This window comes from Columba livia, chromosome 8 (genome assembly GCF_036013475.1).
Source record: "Columba livia isolate bColLiv1 breed racing homer chromosome 8, bColLiv1.pat.W.v2, whole genome shotgun sequence".
Lineage (NCBI taxonomy): Eukaryota > Metazoa > Chordata > Aves > Columbiformes > Columbidae > Columba > Columba livia.
In genome coordinates this window covers 29,630,872-29,645,291 of record NC_088609.1, presented here as the reverse complement: position 1 = coordinate 29,645,291, position 14,420 = coordinate 29,630,872, and the positions used below count along the sequence as shown (strand labels likewise).

Below are 14,420 nucleotides of genomic sequence, written 5' to 3'. Positions count from 1 at the left end.
CATTTTTCACTCTGCATTTTGGTCTGACAGTGATTCAAAAAATGATCCCTTAGTACGTGCTAAACTGCGAAAGTATTAAACGTGTTATAAGACTGCAAATTACTGTGGGAAACGCGAAACATTAATTGCACTTGGAATTTCTAAGTTAACCCAAGGCAGCTGTATAAGAGATTGGCTTCCTGAAGAAATCTGTAAGTCAGATCAAACAGAATCTTCTCATTTCAAAGAAACGTTTTGTTTTGTTTGGGGTTTCATTTGTTTCAATTGAGAAACACCAAACAATGCTCCCAGCTGGTAAGCTTGGCATGAAATCTTTGCCAGTGTCATGATATAGTAATTCTGACACTGTAGAGCTTCTCACAAATTATTCTGATGTGCATTCACGATTTAAAACAATCTGTTACTGCACGAGGGAAGAGTGTTGGGCTTCAATGTGAGACTTGTGAACACACATGACAGCAATGAGGGAGCAGATGAGACTGATGGAGAGTGGCCCTTCTTTGATCTCCCTTCAGAAACAGAAGAGTTTAAGGGCATAATCAACAAGGACACATGTCAACTCCTGTCAGGCCTTACAAAAGCACCTTTGCCTGAAGAAAGCAGCATATGGTAGGTTTTTACTTACCTAATGCTTAGATACTATGACCATGTAATCTACTTATAGCCAATTCCTCAACTCATTATGAAGTTGTTTTCCACTCTAGCTTAACCTCTTTACACGTACTGCAATCTACTGTACTTTATCCGTATTTCATATTTGTACTTCAGACCTTTAAAAAGACTTGTAAGTAAACAATTCAACTGCATCTCCATGTAATACACGAAACAACTAAAGAATACATCAAGTGGCTTCTCCAAGTCTACTGTGCCAGTAACAGAAAAGCAAATCGCTATTTCTGAATGCCAGCCTCAGGCTGTAAAGCACACTTAGTTAAAACAAAACAGAACTAAGCCAAAAAGCACTTAAAGCAAACAAACAGACACAAACCACACACTAAACCCCCACCAAACCCGAAACCAAACCAGCAAACGCTAAACCAGACCAGCAAACCCTACTACAGTCTTACACAGATGCAAAACAGCCACTTCCCGCTCTAATTCCACCTTCCTTCTAACTTGCGCAGCTCCAGACTTCGTATTTCAACCATCTGAACAGTATTTTATTGAACTTGTGGTAGCCCTTTCTTTCTTAAATCCTTAACTCTGTCCCAGAAAGAGAACACCCACTCATGTATTTCTATAGGTGTCGTCCTTGCCCAGAGCTGTTCACCGCGCTCAGCACTATTTCGTATCAGCTGTACAAAAGCACCTTTAGCAAATACCCACATGTCCAGCAAGCTCTTATTTTTTTTTAGTAGCAAATAGGTCTCTGTGCCTCTGAACAAACATGTTAACTTGTTTCAGTCTTGTCAACGTGAAAGGTTAAAACATCATCCATCAGCTTCCCTCTACATATTTTAATGTAGCATTTTGCTCTTCCTTTAGCAGCACTTTCTAAAGTGCTTGCCTGCAGGACAGTGACATTTAGTAGGGAAGAAGATATAGGTCCCTGTCATTGCTCTGTTTTCAAGGTTTGGAGTGACACGAGGAAATGGCAGTAAAATCATTTTCCTCACAAGAGGCACAGAAAGACAGACTGACAGCACACCCCCAACTCTTTCTCCCCGCTCCTCATAATCTCTAATGAGAACAGTACCAAATCCTTTGCTGAGACAAAACACCATACAGACTCCTCCAGTATCTCCACTTAGATATTATTCTCTGGAAAGGCTCTGGGGACAGCAACCATTCAGAAGGGGGTAACCCATGCTGCCATGAATCTCATCAACCACACACAAATCCTCTGAAGAAAAATCTCTGAGAAAACCAGCAACACTCACTACCAAACTCCTTCAATGAACTCTATGTTACTTTACACAGGTTTTCACTAAAATCCAAGGAAAACACTCCGCAATTATTCACATATAGATTCTTGCTGTGGGAACAAATTAATCTATTCCCTCAAGTGTTCTGTTAGAGTAATATAGTTGGATTACAAGACCATGATATGCAATCACCAGAAGCTGAATGTTCTAATAGCAATGCAAAGAATTATTAACTCAATCTTTTTTGGGAGGGTAAAAAAAGATGAATAAAAGTTAGAAATAAGGAAGAAAATTAGTAAAATGTATATTTTTATTAGTATTCACTAGGATAATAAACCATGGACAAACACAGATGGTCCTTTGTTTAGGAAGCATAACATTTTCAAAGGTGGTTATACAAAACAACAGCACATCTTCGCCTTAAGCTATGCAAAGCAAAATAAAGATGTGCAATAATGAAAAATTAAAAATCAGCTGGCTATTCCTACCAAGAACAAAATTTAAATGAAATAAAAAAGTAGGATCTTTCCTCCTCTCAAAACAGCCTAAGTACTCCCTAGCACCGAAGTAACACTTATTGCTGAGACTAAACCAAGCACTAACACATACAGCTCGTACAAATCTTTTCTAAAAAATACCGCCGGTTTTGCAGTTCGTGATGGAGATGCTGTCAGAACTTCATATAAGACCAGAACGAATACTTAAGTCTGGTAATGGAGTTATTGTTTCAAGCGGGGTTAGTTAGAATTGAAGAGACACCCGCATTCTCACAGCAAATGCCAGTCACTGCATGCTCATTTTCTTGGCAGCGTCAATATGCTTACCAATATTTAGGGAAATACTCAGACATCCCCACCAAGTAGGAAAAGACATTAATATACTCCTGGTTCCACCAGACATACATTACATTAATATTACTGGGATGATCACACTTTATCACTTCTGCTTCTGTTAAGTGTTCCGTGTGTGCATGGCCAAAAACACAGCCAGAGGCTCACTCTGCACACAGCTGTGCTGGGTGAAGATGTTACTACCCCATCTTTTCTTGGGCTTCTCTCCCTTTTTTAAAATCAGGACCATTAATTTCCTACAGCACTTGATATTTTTTTTCAAGTGAATTTCCTACACCTCAAAATCATTTATTAACTAACACTTAATTTTCCAGTTTTGATCACTTTACTAATGTGCTTCTTCAGAAACGGTAAGCCTTTCTAAATGAACAGGTGGCCAAAAAAACTTCTACCTTTTCCTGTATGAAAATAGTAACTTTGGGTTTATTTTTTTTTTAATTTGTGGATTTTTCTCCCATGATTTTTGATCCACGTTGATCGGAGAAGTTGGAAAGACGAGTTCCTCTAGAAACTGGCAGTTTGGGAAGGGGGAGAGCTGCAGAGTGGACGGAGATGCTGCCACACAGGGCTCATGGAGGTGAGAGCACAGGCAGAAAAGCAAAGCAGGTATCAAGCAAATCAGGAGAGAGGAGAATGCAAGGAGCAAAGGATACAAATGCGAAAGAAATCAAGCTTTGTTTTCCACAGGATGCATTCTTTAAAGGAGGATTGTGCTGCATTTGATAGTGCTGTTCACTAGTACTGTGCTGTGCTTTGTTAAGATGAAGTAAAATGCATCGGACAAATGTACTTCACGTTTAATGGCCTGTAGAGTAAGACTCTTACTAGAGAGAGAAAAGCAGACGCAGCACATGCGCCAGGCGTTATCTCTTGCAAATTAACAACTCTAGTGTTTACTGAATAGTTTATGTAATTATAGAACATGATTCTATGATTACAAAAATACTCTTAACTAAACCTTAATATTTAATCTTGCAATAATTTTTCATCGCTTACAATTTTTTCCATTGATAAGTATTTATAAATAGAAAGGATCTTCTAAAACATGATACAATAATAATTCCGGCAGCAAACCATTCGCAAAATACTTAATATTTTAAGCTTGTGTACAATAGAATGAGAATTTCATTAATAAATGTGGTCGTATGAACATTACACTATCATAACGTCTTAATAACCCTTAATAACCTGCAATACCAAACTGCAGTCGATCAGAAACTCCTCATATGAGAAGTTTCTAATTGATTTCCATTATATTCCTATTTTGCAGATGAACCAGTTGCAGCATTCAGCTTCGACATGAAATAAGATTTCTAATTAAAGCCAATTTAGTTTTTTGTTACTAACACCACAGACCAATCTACCAGACAGTAGAAACTACTCTCTGAAAAAAATACCAATTTTCTTATGTTTAAGTTTTACATTAATCAGTAGCTTAAGAAAAATATCACTATGTCACACCACTCTTTTGTGGAAAAAGGGTGAATTAAAACACATTGTAATCTCATATATGTGGCATATGTGCACCCTTTTCAAAATGACTAATTTCTATTACGCTTCAACACTAAAAATGTATAAATTACTTCTATGTTGATGATATATTCTATAAAGTACTCAGAGGTTATATGCTGTCCTGGTATTGTTGCTTACAAAATAGTTGCTGCATTGTAACATTCTTAATCCCATTATGGATTAAAACTGCTACTATAGAAAGTAACTTGATTTACTTGATTTATACCAATTCCCTTTATTCCTTAAAGTGAAACATTAAAACCCAAACTCAAGCGCAGTAAGATGAACTTTTACAGAGAACTGTTTTAATCTGATTCATTAGGCAGAAACATTTGTGACTGAATAAAATACAAAACCTGAACCACTGGAAATGCCACAGATGCTGCTTTTCTTTCTCACATTCATACAATATTGAAAGTGCATCTGAAGACATTAACAGTATTACTATGAAGTGTCAATTAAATTTTAAATCTTGTTGTATGATACTACATCGTCTCCTGTCTTTCCAAAGTCTCTGCAACAATACAACCCGTAGCAGGTGAGAATTCACGATACTGGGTTTTAAGGGATGCATTAAAATATTTCATTTTAATATCTCCTCAGTTTAAATGTCAGTACAGCTATTATGATTCTATATATTACAAAGTAACAAATGAAACCAAAGAGATATGAAAATATTTATTTACTGAATAAACACAAGGTTCTAACTCCTGCAATTGAATGCCTGTAGGGAAGTGCTCATGCATAATTCAGTGGGCTTACCTACTAAATGGTCCCTCTAAAGCTAACCACAATTTACAGGATCCTAGAAATGCACCATATAATGCGTTATATGCACACGGAAACTCAATTGCTCAATGACGCTTTCATCTAGAACTCAGAGCGAAGTGACAAACAAAAATCCTCCCTCGTGCAACCTAATACCTGCCAAATATTGTGAATCTCCAAAGAGAGCAAGTAGAGAGGAAGAAGAAAAAAAAGGGGGGGGACTAAATGAAACACTGGGCAAAGGGGGGAAAATGTACTGAGGATAAAATATTGCATAAGACAGAAAATTAAAGCAAGCTACTGCACTGTAAGAAAGAATTAAACCATAAAAACATACAGCAAAGGGATACAAGAAACTCCTGAGGAAAGACATATGTGAAACACTAAGCACAGCATATAAAAGTAAGCAGCGTAAAAACTTTTAAATCAACAAGTTCAGTTTTGATGAAGATACCTCGAGAGAAAATGCAAAGGCTTCTGAGCTGGAACATGTAAGCAAAATTCTCAAATATGCATCAAAACATATTTTTGAAACAATCAAAATACACAAAAATTCAAAGTGTGTGTGTAATAACAGAAAAACTAACATTAACAATATTTTACAATTATACAATCCCCTAGATCAGTCTATTATTATCTATGTGACTGTCTATGTTGCGGTAAAATTCCTGTTCACAGACCTCTGCTCTGTCTTTGTAGGAGGGATCTATTTTATTAAAGAGGCATTTCAGCCTTCTCTCTGAATAATATTCTCTAATTTGCTTTCTGTGATGATCATTTTTCCTATCATATCACCCAGTTTTCCAGATATATTAATACATGAATGTTAGTTAAACATGACAACGTTCAAAAATCAACACAATTCATACAAAAATACCATAATATACGTTTAGTTATTTTGCTTATAGCAAGTCTTATCAACAGCTGTATGACTTTGTATGCCATCAAGATACGTAATATAACAAGAAAGAAGGCAAGTTTACAAACATATCAAATTGCTTTTACTCCAGAGGAATAGAGCTCCTATTTTACGCTGTGGAACATCCAAAGAATGGTATTAATGCCTTGGGAAAATCTGCCTCCTCAACCTAGCCATGATAATGTCTCTCAGAATTTGCTTATAAAAGAGAATAGAAATATGAACCAGAGAAAAAAAATCATCCATAAAGACAAGTTTAATCACAAACTGATGAAGGACAGGAAAACAAAGCTGTGAACCATTTGAACATGTGACAAGAAGACCAGCGTACTTTGCTTAGCCAAAAATATCATAGGCAAAGAGAAAAGCCTTCACCTAAGAGCATGGGAGCCTGCAAGTATTTGTATCTGAATAATCAAGGAAAACATTTCTGCTAAAACTCTTAGTTTCTTTTTTTCATTTAACATTTCAGAAAATAAGCACCAAGTGAGATGAACCAAAGGAATAATTAAGACATAATTGAAAAACTCTAACACATGAATTAGGAGTATTCTCTAATGAACTTGGGTACTTTTTAAATTGAAAAAGGATGTAGTGCTCTCTATTAAACTCTCGAACTGTGAAGTCTGGATAAAGGACAATGGCACTCAAATACCAAAACATACATTTAAGTTCTTTAGCAGGATCTTATAACCATGAGGAACCATCAGAATACTAGGTTTATTTTCTCGCAAATATGATAAACTACAACAAAAGACTGCCCATAATTTTCCAACATTTTTTTAAAAGGGAAAAAATATCCAGCTAACACTACCTTCAGTAGCATTCGTCCCTTTTGAAAAGTAGCATTTTTTCTTTGTTCATCTAAATGTGAACTCTAGTTTGGACTTTTGTTGCCACCAAAAATCAGTAGAATATAAGAGAGGTTAAAAATAACAGCAATTTCTTTTGGAATTCTCCGTTCAGGCCAGTTAGTAGCAAGCTACCAAGGCCCAGTCACAATTTCAAAAGCCTCCCAATGAGCTCTTGTAAACAGGCTACCAATCTGAACCATATTTTGGAATCATAGGTTGTCTGAACCATGCTCTAATTAATAATCTTTTCCTATTAAAAGAATTTATTCATATCCGATATTGAACAAAATTTCACCATAAAAATAATGCAACTCTAATACCAAAGAACCCAGTCAAACTTCTGCTGGACTAAACAATCACATGTGCCTTGTGCCCCACATTCGTAATAATCATGCTGTGATTATTTACAGAAACTACGAGCAGTGGTTTAACTCTTCATATGAAATCAACTGAAGATCACCTGCATTTGGCCTTTTGGTACTCACAACAAAATGTAGAACATCTACTAGACAGCAGAACACAGCAAGTCAAAACAGCAATACAAAGACCGTGCAACAAAAACCGTGGCCTGATATATCATCCGAAGACTAATTTTCTCAATGTAAACTTTCTTCACCGAGAAAATTGCCCTTTTGTTTCAGGAATCTCTATCAGTTACCACAAATGGGTGATTACCACCATTCTACTTACATTCAGATGATAAATATAAAAACAAGTTATTATTCTTTTCTAATAATGCTTAGAACCTGTATATATTTACATTTAATGATTAAAAACAGCGATGTAGACATAATTTACTCCGTAGAATGTTCTCAAATCCCCGTGTTTGATCAATTTAACTTCCTTAACACAATAATGGTTAAGTCTTTCCCATGACACTCTGAAAAGAGGTAGCTAACCTTAAATATCTATGTACAACAGAATGATAATTTCATAAGCTACATGTGCTGTGCCTACTGGATATGCTAATAAATAACTGAAGTCCAAGTAAGGGTTGTAATTCCTTTAGTTCTGTTTCCAGCTAGTTTTGTAGAGAAAAGAGATAACAGATGTGTTAAAAAAAAGAAAAAGGCAACACACCAACAATTTCTGGCTAAAGAATTCATATTGCTAGAAAAGTATAAACCACATTGCTGTACCATACTGCATATTAAATAGAGTTTAATTTTGCTTGGGGTAGAAACAAGGAAGAAAAATGAAGACTGAAGAGTAGGAAAATTATAAAGCACTTAAATTTTTGTCAAAGTACTTTAAATATGTATTAATTTATATATATTTTTTGGTAAGAAACAAAAGCAGAATTCATGGTTACCATAGTTACACATACTCTTTGTTGTGTTTCAATGCCACATGATCTGATTCAAAGTAATACACATCAGGCTCTTCCTCATCATCCTCTGCAGTGTGGATGTTGGCACTCTCTTTGGCAGACGGTACATATCCAGCAACGAGCCTACCCTCAGAAAGCGGCTTTCTTAGTCCGTCACTCCCATGATCTCCCGTATTACTATTTCTCTCTTTTTCATTCTGTTTAATTTCTTCAGACTTTTTGGGAGATCCATTGATATTATTAATACCTACAGGTACATTCTTTTCAGTGGGACTAAGATTATTTTCCTCAACCTGTCCGTTTTCTCTACAAGGAGAGTTATTTTTAGTAGGGCTACTTCTGGCAGGGGCAGCCCTTCGTGGTGAAGTTCTCAATGTGTATCTGTGTTCTTGAAGTTCCGACACAGACGTCACTTGAGCTGAAACACAGTCCAGCACTGACGAAGGTGGTTCAGGTTCACCTGAGATCGATGCACTGTCATGGTGAGTATTCAGGTTGCTATTGGTGTTTTCAGCACACTGTTCCTTAGAGGCACTACTATCTCCTACAACATCTACCTCCTCCTCTGAATCCCTTAACAAAGACGACTGGATTTCAGAAAAGGACCCTGTAGCTGGCTCATCTGCCTGATGAGCGTGCTCCTCAGGCAAGCAGTCATTTATTACTTTGTGGTCCTCTAACTTTACCTGTTCTTGAGAGTTTGTGCAAGGCACATAATGGTCTACAACACTGTCCTCCTTGCTGCTATTAAGCAACAACGAAGAATGGGCAAACGAGTTTCCATTTTCTGCTACTGTTTTGTCCTTGGCCATACAGGAACCACCACTGTTTTGCTTAGTGTTCCCATCAAGCTGACAGTCATCACAGTTAAGAGAATTTGAGTCTCTCTCACCAACTCCATTGACAGTCTGATAGCCTGCAATCTCATCGACTACTGCAGAATTATTAAATCCTTCTGCGCAGACATTCACCTTTTTAACTTCCCTTTTGTCACAATCATCCAATATAAGACATCGACAAGCTCGCTTAGTCCCTGTGGAGACTGCATCATTGTCCGACACTAAGCTTTTATGCTCCAATGACTCCTTCTCTGGTTTAGTAGGCAAGTCTTCTTCCGAACTGTTGGGTGCCTCCGAACGTAGACAGCGCTTAAATCTTTTCAAAACTGGTGAAACAGGTTCTGTTTGTTTTTTTTCACAATTTTCCACAGTTTGTTTATCAACATTATCCTTTTCTGAAGTAGACAGCCCTCTCTTTCTAGGGCTCACCCATGATTCCCGAGCGCTCTGTTGTTTCAAATCAGTAGTTCTTCCACCGTTACTTCCCTTCTGAGTTTGCACAGACTCTGGCCTCTTCTTTGGTGACCTTGATCGTATTTGAGGATGGGGTGAAACTTCCTCTGGATGAGCAATACTACGGTTTCTTAATGTTCTACCACAAAAGTTTTCATCCAAACCATTTAAACCCACTGTAGATCTTGTAACACGAGTAGATCGAGAAGCAGCCATACTATGGCAAGTCCCTAAAGTATGTTCATCATGATCCTCTCATTGGGAAACCTTCAAAAAAAATGTAAACAAAACAGTCAAAAAAATATTTTAAAAACACCTACAGCCACAGCAAATCTGAAAAATATATTGTCACAAATGTACCTAATGCAAAACCGAACATGCCTAGTGGAATGTAATAATACCACTCTTTCTGTGCCAATAAATTAGGGCAAAGCTACAAAGTAGCTGACCTGGTATCTGTGGTTGCTCTGGCTTGTACTTGTGTGTGAATGTTCGTAGTTCTGCCTTACGTAATGCTGGAATGTTCCTGTTAGCCTCCAGTTACTGAAATACACCATTTTTATGTATAGTACAAATTATATAGTGTATTGGTATTATTATTTAAGTTGGTCTGGTCAACTGAGAGGTACCAATTCACATTCTTAACATCCCACAGTTTGCAGCGACATGGTTTCACATGCTAAGCAGGAAACCATCCAAATTGTATTTGCTTGTTCTCTTGTTGCTTAAAACAAAACCAAATAGTTCACAAATAACGAAACACAATTGCAATTCTAATTTAACAGGGGATTGAAAAAAAAAATCCACACCAGTAAAAACTAGTTATACTCATTAATACTAAAAATGAACTAAAGCAAAATGTCTGAATCAGAGACATAAAATCAGTCAACTTGAAAAGGACTTTGGGAGGCAATCTAGTCCAACCTCCTGGTCAAATGAACATCAATATTAAATTCAGATTTAGTTACACAGGACATAGTCCAATTGGGTCTTGAAAACCTCCAAGTACAGATACGCCACAACTTCTCCGGGCAATCTGTTTTTAAGTGTCTCTATAGAGAGAAAACACTTTCTCTTATACCCAGGTGGGTCCTCCTCAATTTTGCATCATTTACAGCAAGAAAAAGCCTGGCTCAATCTTCTCAGTAATCTCCTCTGAAGTACTGGAAGACTGTTTCCCATCCCTTCTCCATTTTTAAACTTTTCCTACAGTTGGTGAGATGAATCATCACCTCCATCAGATTCAAGTAAATTCAGACTCAAAGCTAAGTTTAAAACATCCAGTTTGAGAGTGTCTGTATTTCAGACTTCAGGGTGAAATGTAGGAGTACTTGACTTGCCCAATCTCAAAATAACATCTTTAATATAAATCAGTTCGGTTTTATCCTTCTATTAATTTCATCTTTAAAAATTCAATGTGTCAAACTGCATATCACCACAAACCTGTCATAATATCCATGGTAATGACTAGATTCCCATTTGTACATAATGGCATACCTTCCCTTTTCCATCTACCCAAATTCCAGATTTTACAACCCTGTTCAACTGACATATGATGTGAGGACTTAAAATTTTAAATAAGGAATCAAACCTTTTCCATGTTGTTTAGAAAGGCTGAAAATGACAAATGGAGGAAAAATGTTTCAACAGGTGTTTTTCATTTTCAAAAAAGGAGGGGTGCGGGGGAAAGAGCTTAAATTCTCACTAATTTACTATTTAGGTATCAGATGCCCCTAGAGTATCAAAGAGAGAACAGGACAAGACCAGTGCACCTCTTAAGGCAATACGATTCCCTCCGACAATGGTATTTACTATATTGTCTGTTTAGGTATTCATAATGCAAGTAAGCATTTCTTAATGGAAGTAATGGTTGCTTGGTGTACCTCTAGATAGAGCACATCATTTTGTGTAATGCAGAAAATGCAATTAGAAAGTGCAAGTTTCCAGTGTTCTCAAAACCACATAGTATTTGTGCTGATACAACCCTCCTGCTTGTTAGCTGTTCCCACTGCCTGATAGGCCTGCCTGGCAAGGTGCACTGCTTGTACTCCTGCAGATACAGGTAAAGAGTTGCTATCGTACTGACTTCCACTCTGGCCATTTAAAAGTAATGGTGCAAGACAAAGCATGAGGTGTCCAATGAACTCTGTCTTAAGAGAAAATAGAAATAATATGACACACAGTAAATGGGCAAAACATCAGTAGTTCAGTTGAAGAGAGGAAAAAAAACCATGTAACTATAAATATGTGTTGTCTATAATGGTTGTTTATACCTATTTTTGAAATGGATAAACTTGCCTTTATATTTTCCCCTTTTACACATAAGCTCAATACCTTCTGAAGAGTGATCTCATTTGGGGTTGAACTTAAACACGAAAACCAGGGTCATTTAGATACTCTGTTTTACCTAGGCTGTTCTAATTACGGTTAGCACAAGTTAAGGATGAGTAACTGTAATTTCAAATGGACTACAATAGAATAGATGAAACCAAGTTCCAATGTACACTTAGGTGAGTAATTATTGCTGAACTTGAAAGAGATTAAAAGTAATAGCTAAGACAGAAATCTTTACTGATTTGCTGGTATGCTACTTGCTAATGAAATACACCTTACATAACAAGTTATTTACTTAGTACAAAATGGAAACCACTTACCATTGCAAGACTTGAAGAAATATTAACTTCTGACATTTCATAGAGCAGACTCTCACTGCACCGCTCAAATAATATCAATCACCACTGCTGATATCCATGATGTAATCCAAATGCCTTTTTACCAGTTTATGCCATCACATTAGCAAGATTTTGAAAACTGTTGAGAAAAAGACAGAGGTATCAATAAAACATTTAAATTATTTCACTAAAAATTAAGAAGAATGCAACAGGACATATAAAGAGTAACATCTTTTTAAAGATGCAATTATCAGTTTTAGAAGTGTCCTACATAAAGAACAGTATGCTGTAAGGTAATTAAGAATGAGCAATGCTAATTTAGGTTTCAAATGTAAAACATCTTTCTTGGTTATATTTAAGTGATTCACTGTATCATACTAAAGATGTGCAAGCAAATGAATTCACAACAGTCTCCTGTGTTAGGCTCTTCAAACCTCAGAAAATATTTGAAGGGATGCATGACACCAAGTAGCGAAAGATATTACTACAACTAACAAATTATGAAATGCATGGTCAAATACATTTTATAATTAGATACACAGTGAAAAACAATTATTTCTGCTATTTAATTTTAATCAACTAAGCAGAACTCAAAACTTACATTGGTTCCAAATCACTGAATAATCTTTATCTACACAAGAGGAATGAAATGCCTTCCAGAGTTCACATTAAACTGATTCTTCACCCAAGGAAAACAATACTACCTCGTTTATAGTGGAAGTAAACCAATTTTGATATTGAAAGCCAGAAACAAATCTACGGATCCAGAAGTCACATAATGCTTTCAGTTTGGGCACCAGTGCCAATGCCCAACAGGTATTATGTGAAAAAAGATACCAAGAGTCACATTTAAGAACATCCAGTACTACGGAGGCACCATAAATCACTACAAAATAGTGATTCCTGACTCTTTCTTCATATTCTGTTGACTTCATAAAAGCAAGCTTATTTTTATAATCACAATTCAGAAACTTCATGATACAAAACACAAACTGACAGGTTTCTCCACATTTTTCTCTCTACAGTGTGATGTTTAGATTCTATATATCTAAAGCATTTGGAAATTGTCCTCTTTATTTTCAACCTACTTAATTTCATACTGGTAATAGCAGAAAACAAATTTGCCGCTAAGTTGAAAATTCAAAATATAAACTGAGTCAAATAAGACGAGTTTATATCTAGTTACAGTGAAATTCAATAATGAAAGATATTTCTGCAATGAAGTTAAGTATAATAAATTCTATTATATTTATAACCAAATCAAATGAGACTTCAATTATTCAGTGTGATTTCTTAATTTAACAAACAACACAGAACTGTCATAATAAAAGACAAAGTAAGAATGGAAAAACAAGGCAGCAAGGGACAATAGCTACAGCCTTCCACAACAACTCAACCCTAGAAAACAGAATAGTTCGTCCATCTCAAGTATAACAAATCATCATCCTGTATGAAGAGAACGAACCTTTTCAATTTGTAACACTTCAGAAGAAACACACTTCTACACACATCTTTCTAATACTGAAAAGCAGAATGTTTTCTGGGAAAGAAAACAAATCAAACCGAATCTGTATCAATGACAAAAATATGGTATGATTTGAGAGTAAAAGACTGTGCATAATTTAGTAGTCTGAGACAATGTACACTCAATTATTCTACGTCCCACCCCAAATCATTTATTTAATTTTGAAATCCTGCTTCCATTTACCTAAGTATTTTCTAGGCTGCTCTTACAATGCACTTACTATAACTCTGTTAAAATAACTGACTTTTACATAAGAACATAGCAAAGTTGGCCATATTGCTGAACCTAAAAACGTCTGTTTCTTTCAGAATCTCTCAGAAACCACTCTGAGCTACTGTTTACATGTTAGGAAACATCAGTCCACCAGGAACAAACTTGCTACTGGTCTAACTCAGTGCAGATACAGAACCAATAGCCAAAACTGGCTCTTCTCAAGCCTCTTTCTAAATTCCACTTCTGCCAAGACTCAGAGTTGACAAAGCCTGAGTTTGCCCCTGTGTCTGTAACTCAGCCTTCTACATTAAAGTGGTTTAACAAAGAAAATTAGTAACATTTTTCATGAATCTCCTGTTTGGCATTACCTTCTATTATACGCATGTCATAAATTTTTAACCCATTACTGCATCCATATACTAAGGACGCATGCATGCAATCTTCAGTCATTAGCAGGACCCTGTATATGCTTCATGCTATGGCCCTTGGGGGATGAGGGGAGTGGTGAAATTACATCTTCTGGTTTTGCATTTTCCACATTTACACCAAATGTATCTTGATCAAGCTTCTGTGTTCTGGACTCGATGATCCTTGTGGGTCCCTTTCAACTCATGACATT

At 36.3% G+C, this 14,420-nt stretch overlaps 1 protein-coding gene across 8 annotated transcripts in view; it reads right to left on the bottom strand.

Moving 5' to 3' along the window:
* The window catches only part of ZZZ3 (zinc finger ZZ-type containing 3), a 56,738-nt gene that overhangs the window by 21,601 nt on the left and 20,717 nt on the right, over nt 1–14,420 (bottom strand). For all 8 annotated transcript variants that reach the window (XM_065071256.1, XM_065071253.1, XM_065071258.1 and 5 more), the window contains exons 2-3: nt 12,046–12,202; nt 8,097–9,658 (exon numbers count right to left, since the gene is read on the bottom strand). In XM_065071256.1, coding sequence (XP_064927328.1) covers nt 8,097–9,607 — 1,511 coding nt within the window. In that variant the 5' untranslated portion in view covers nt 9,608–9,658; nt 12,046–12,202. The remainder of the gene's footprint in view (nt 1–8,096; nt 9,659–12,045; nt 12,203–14,420) is intronic.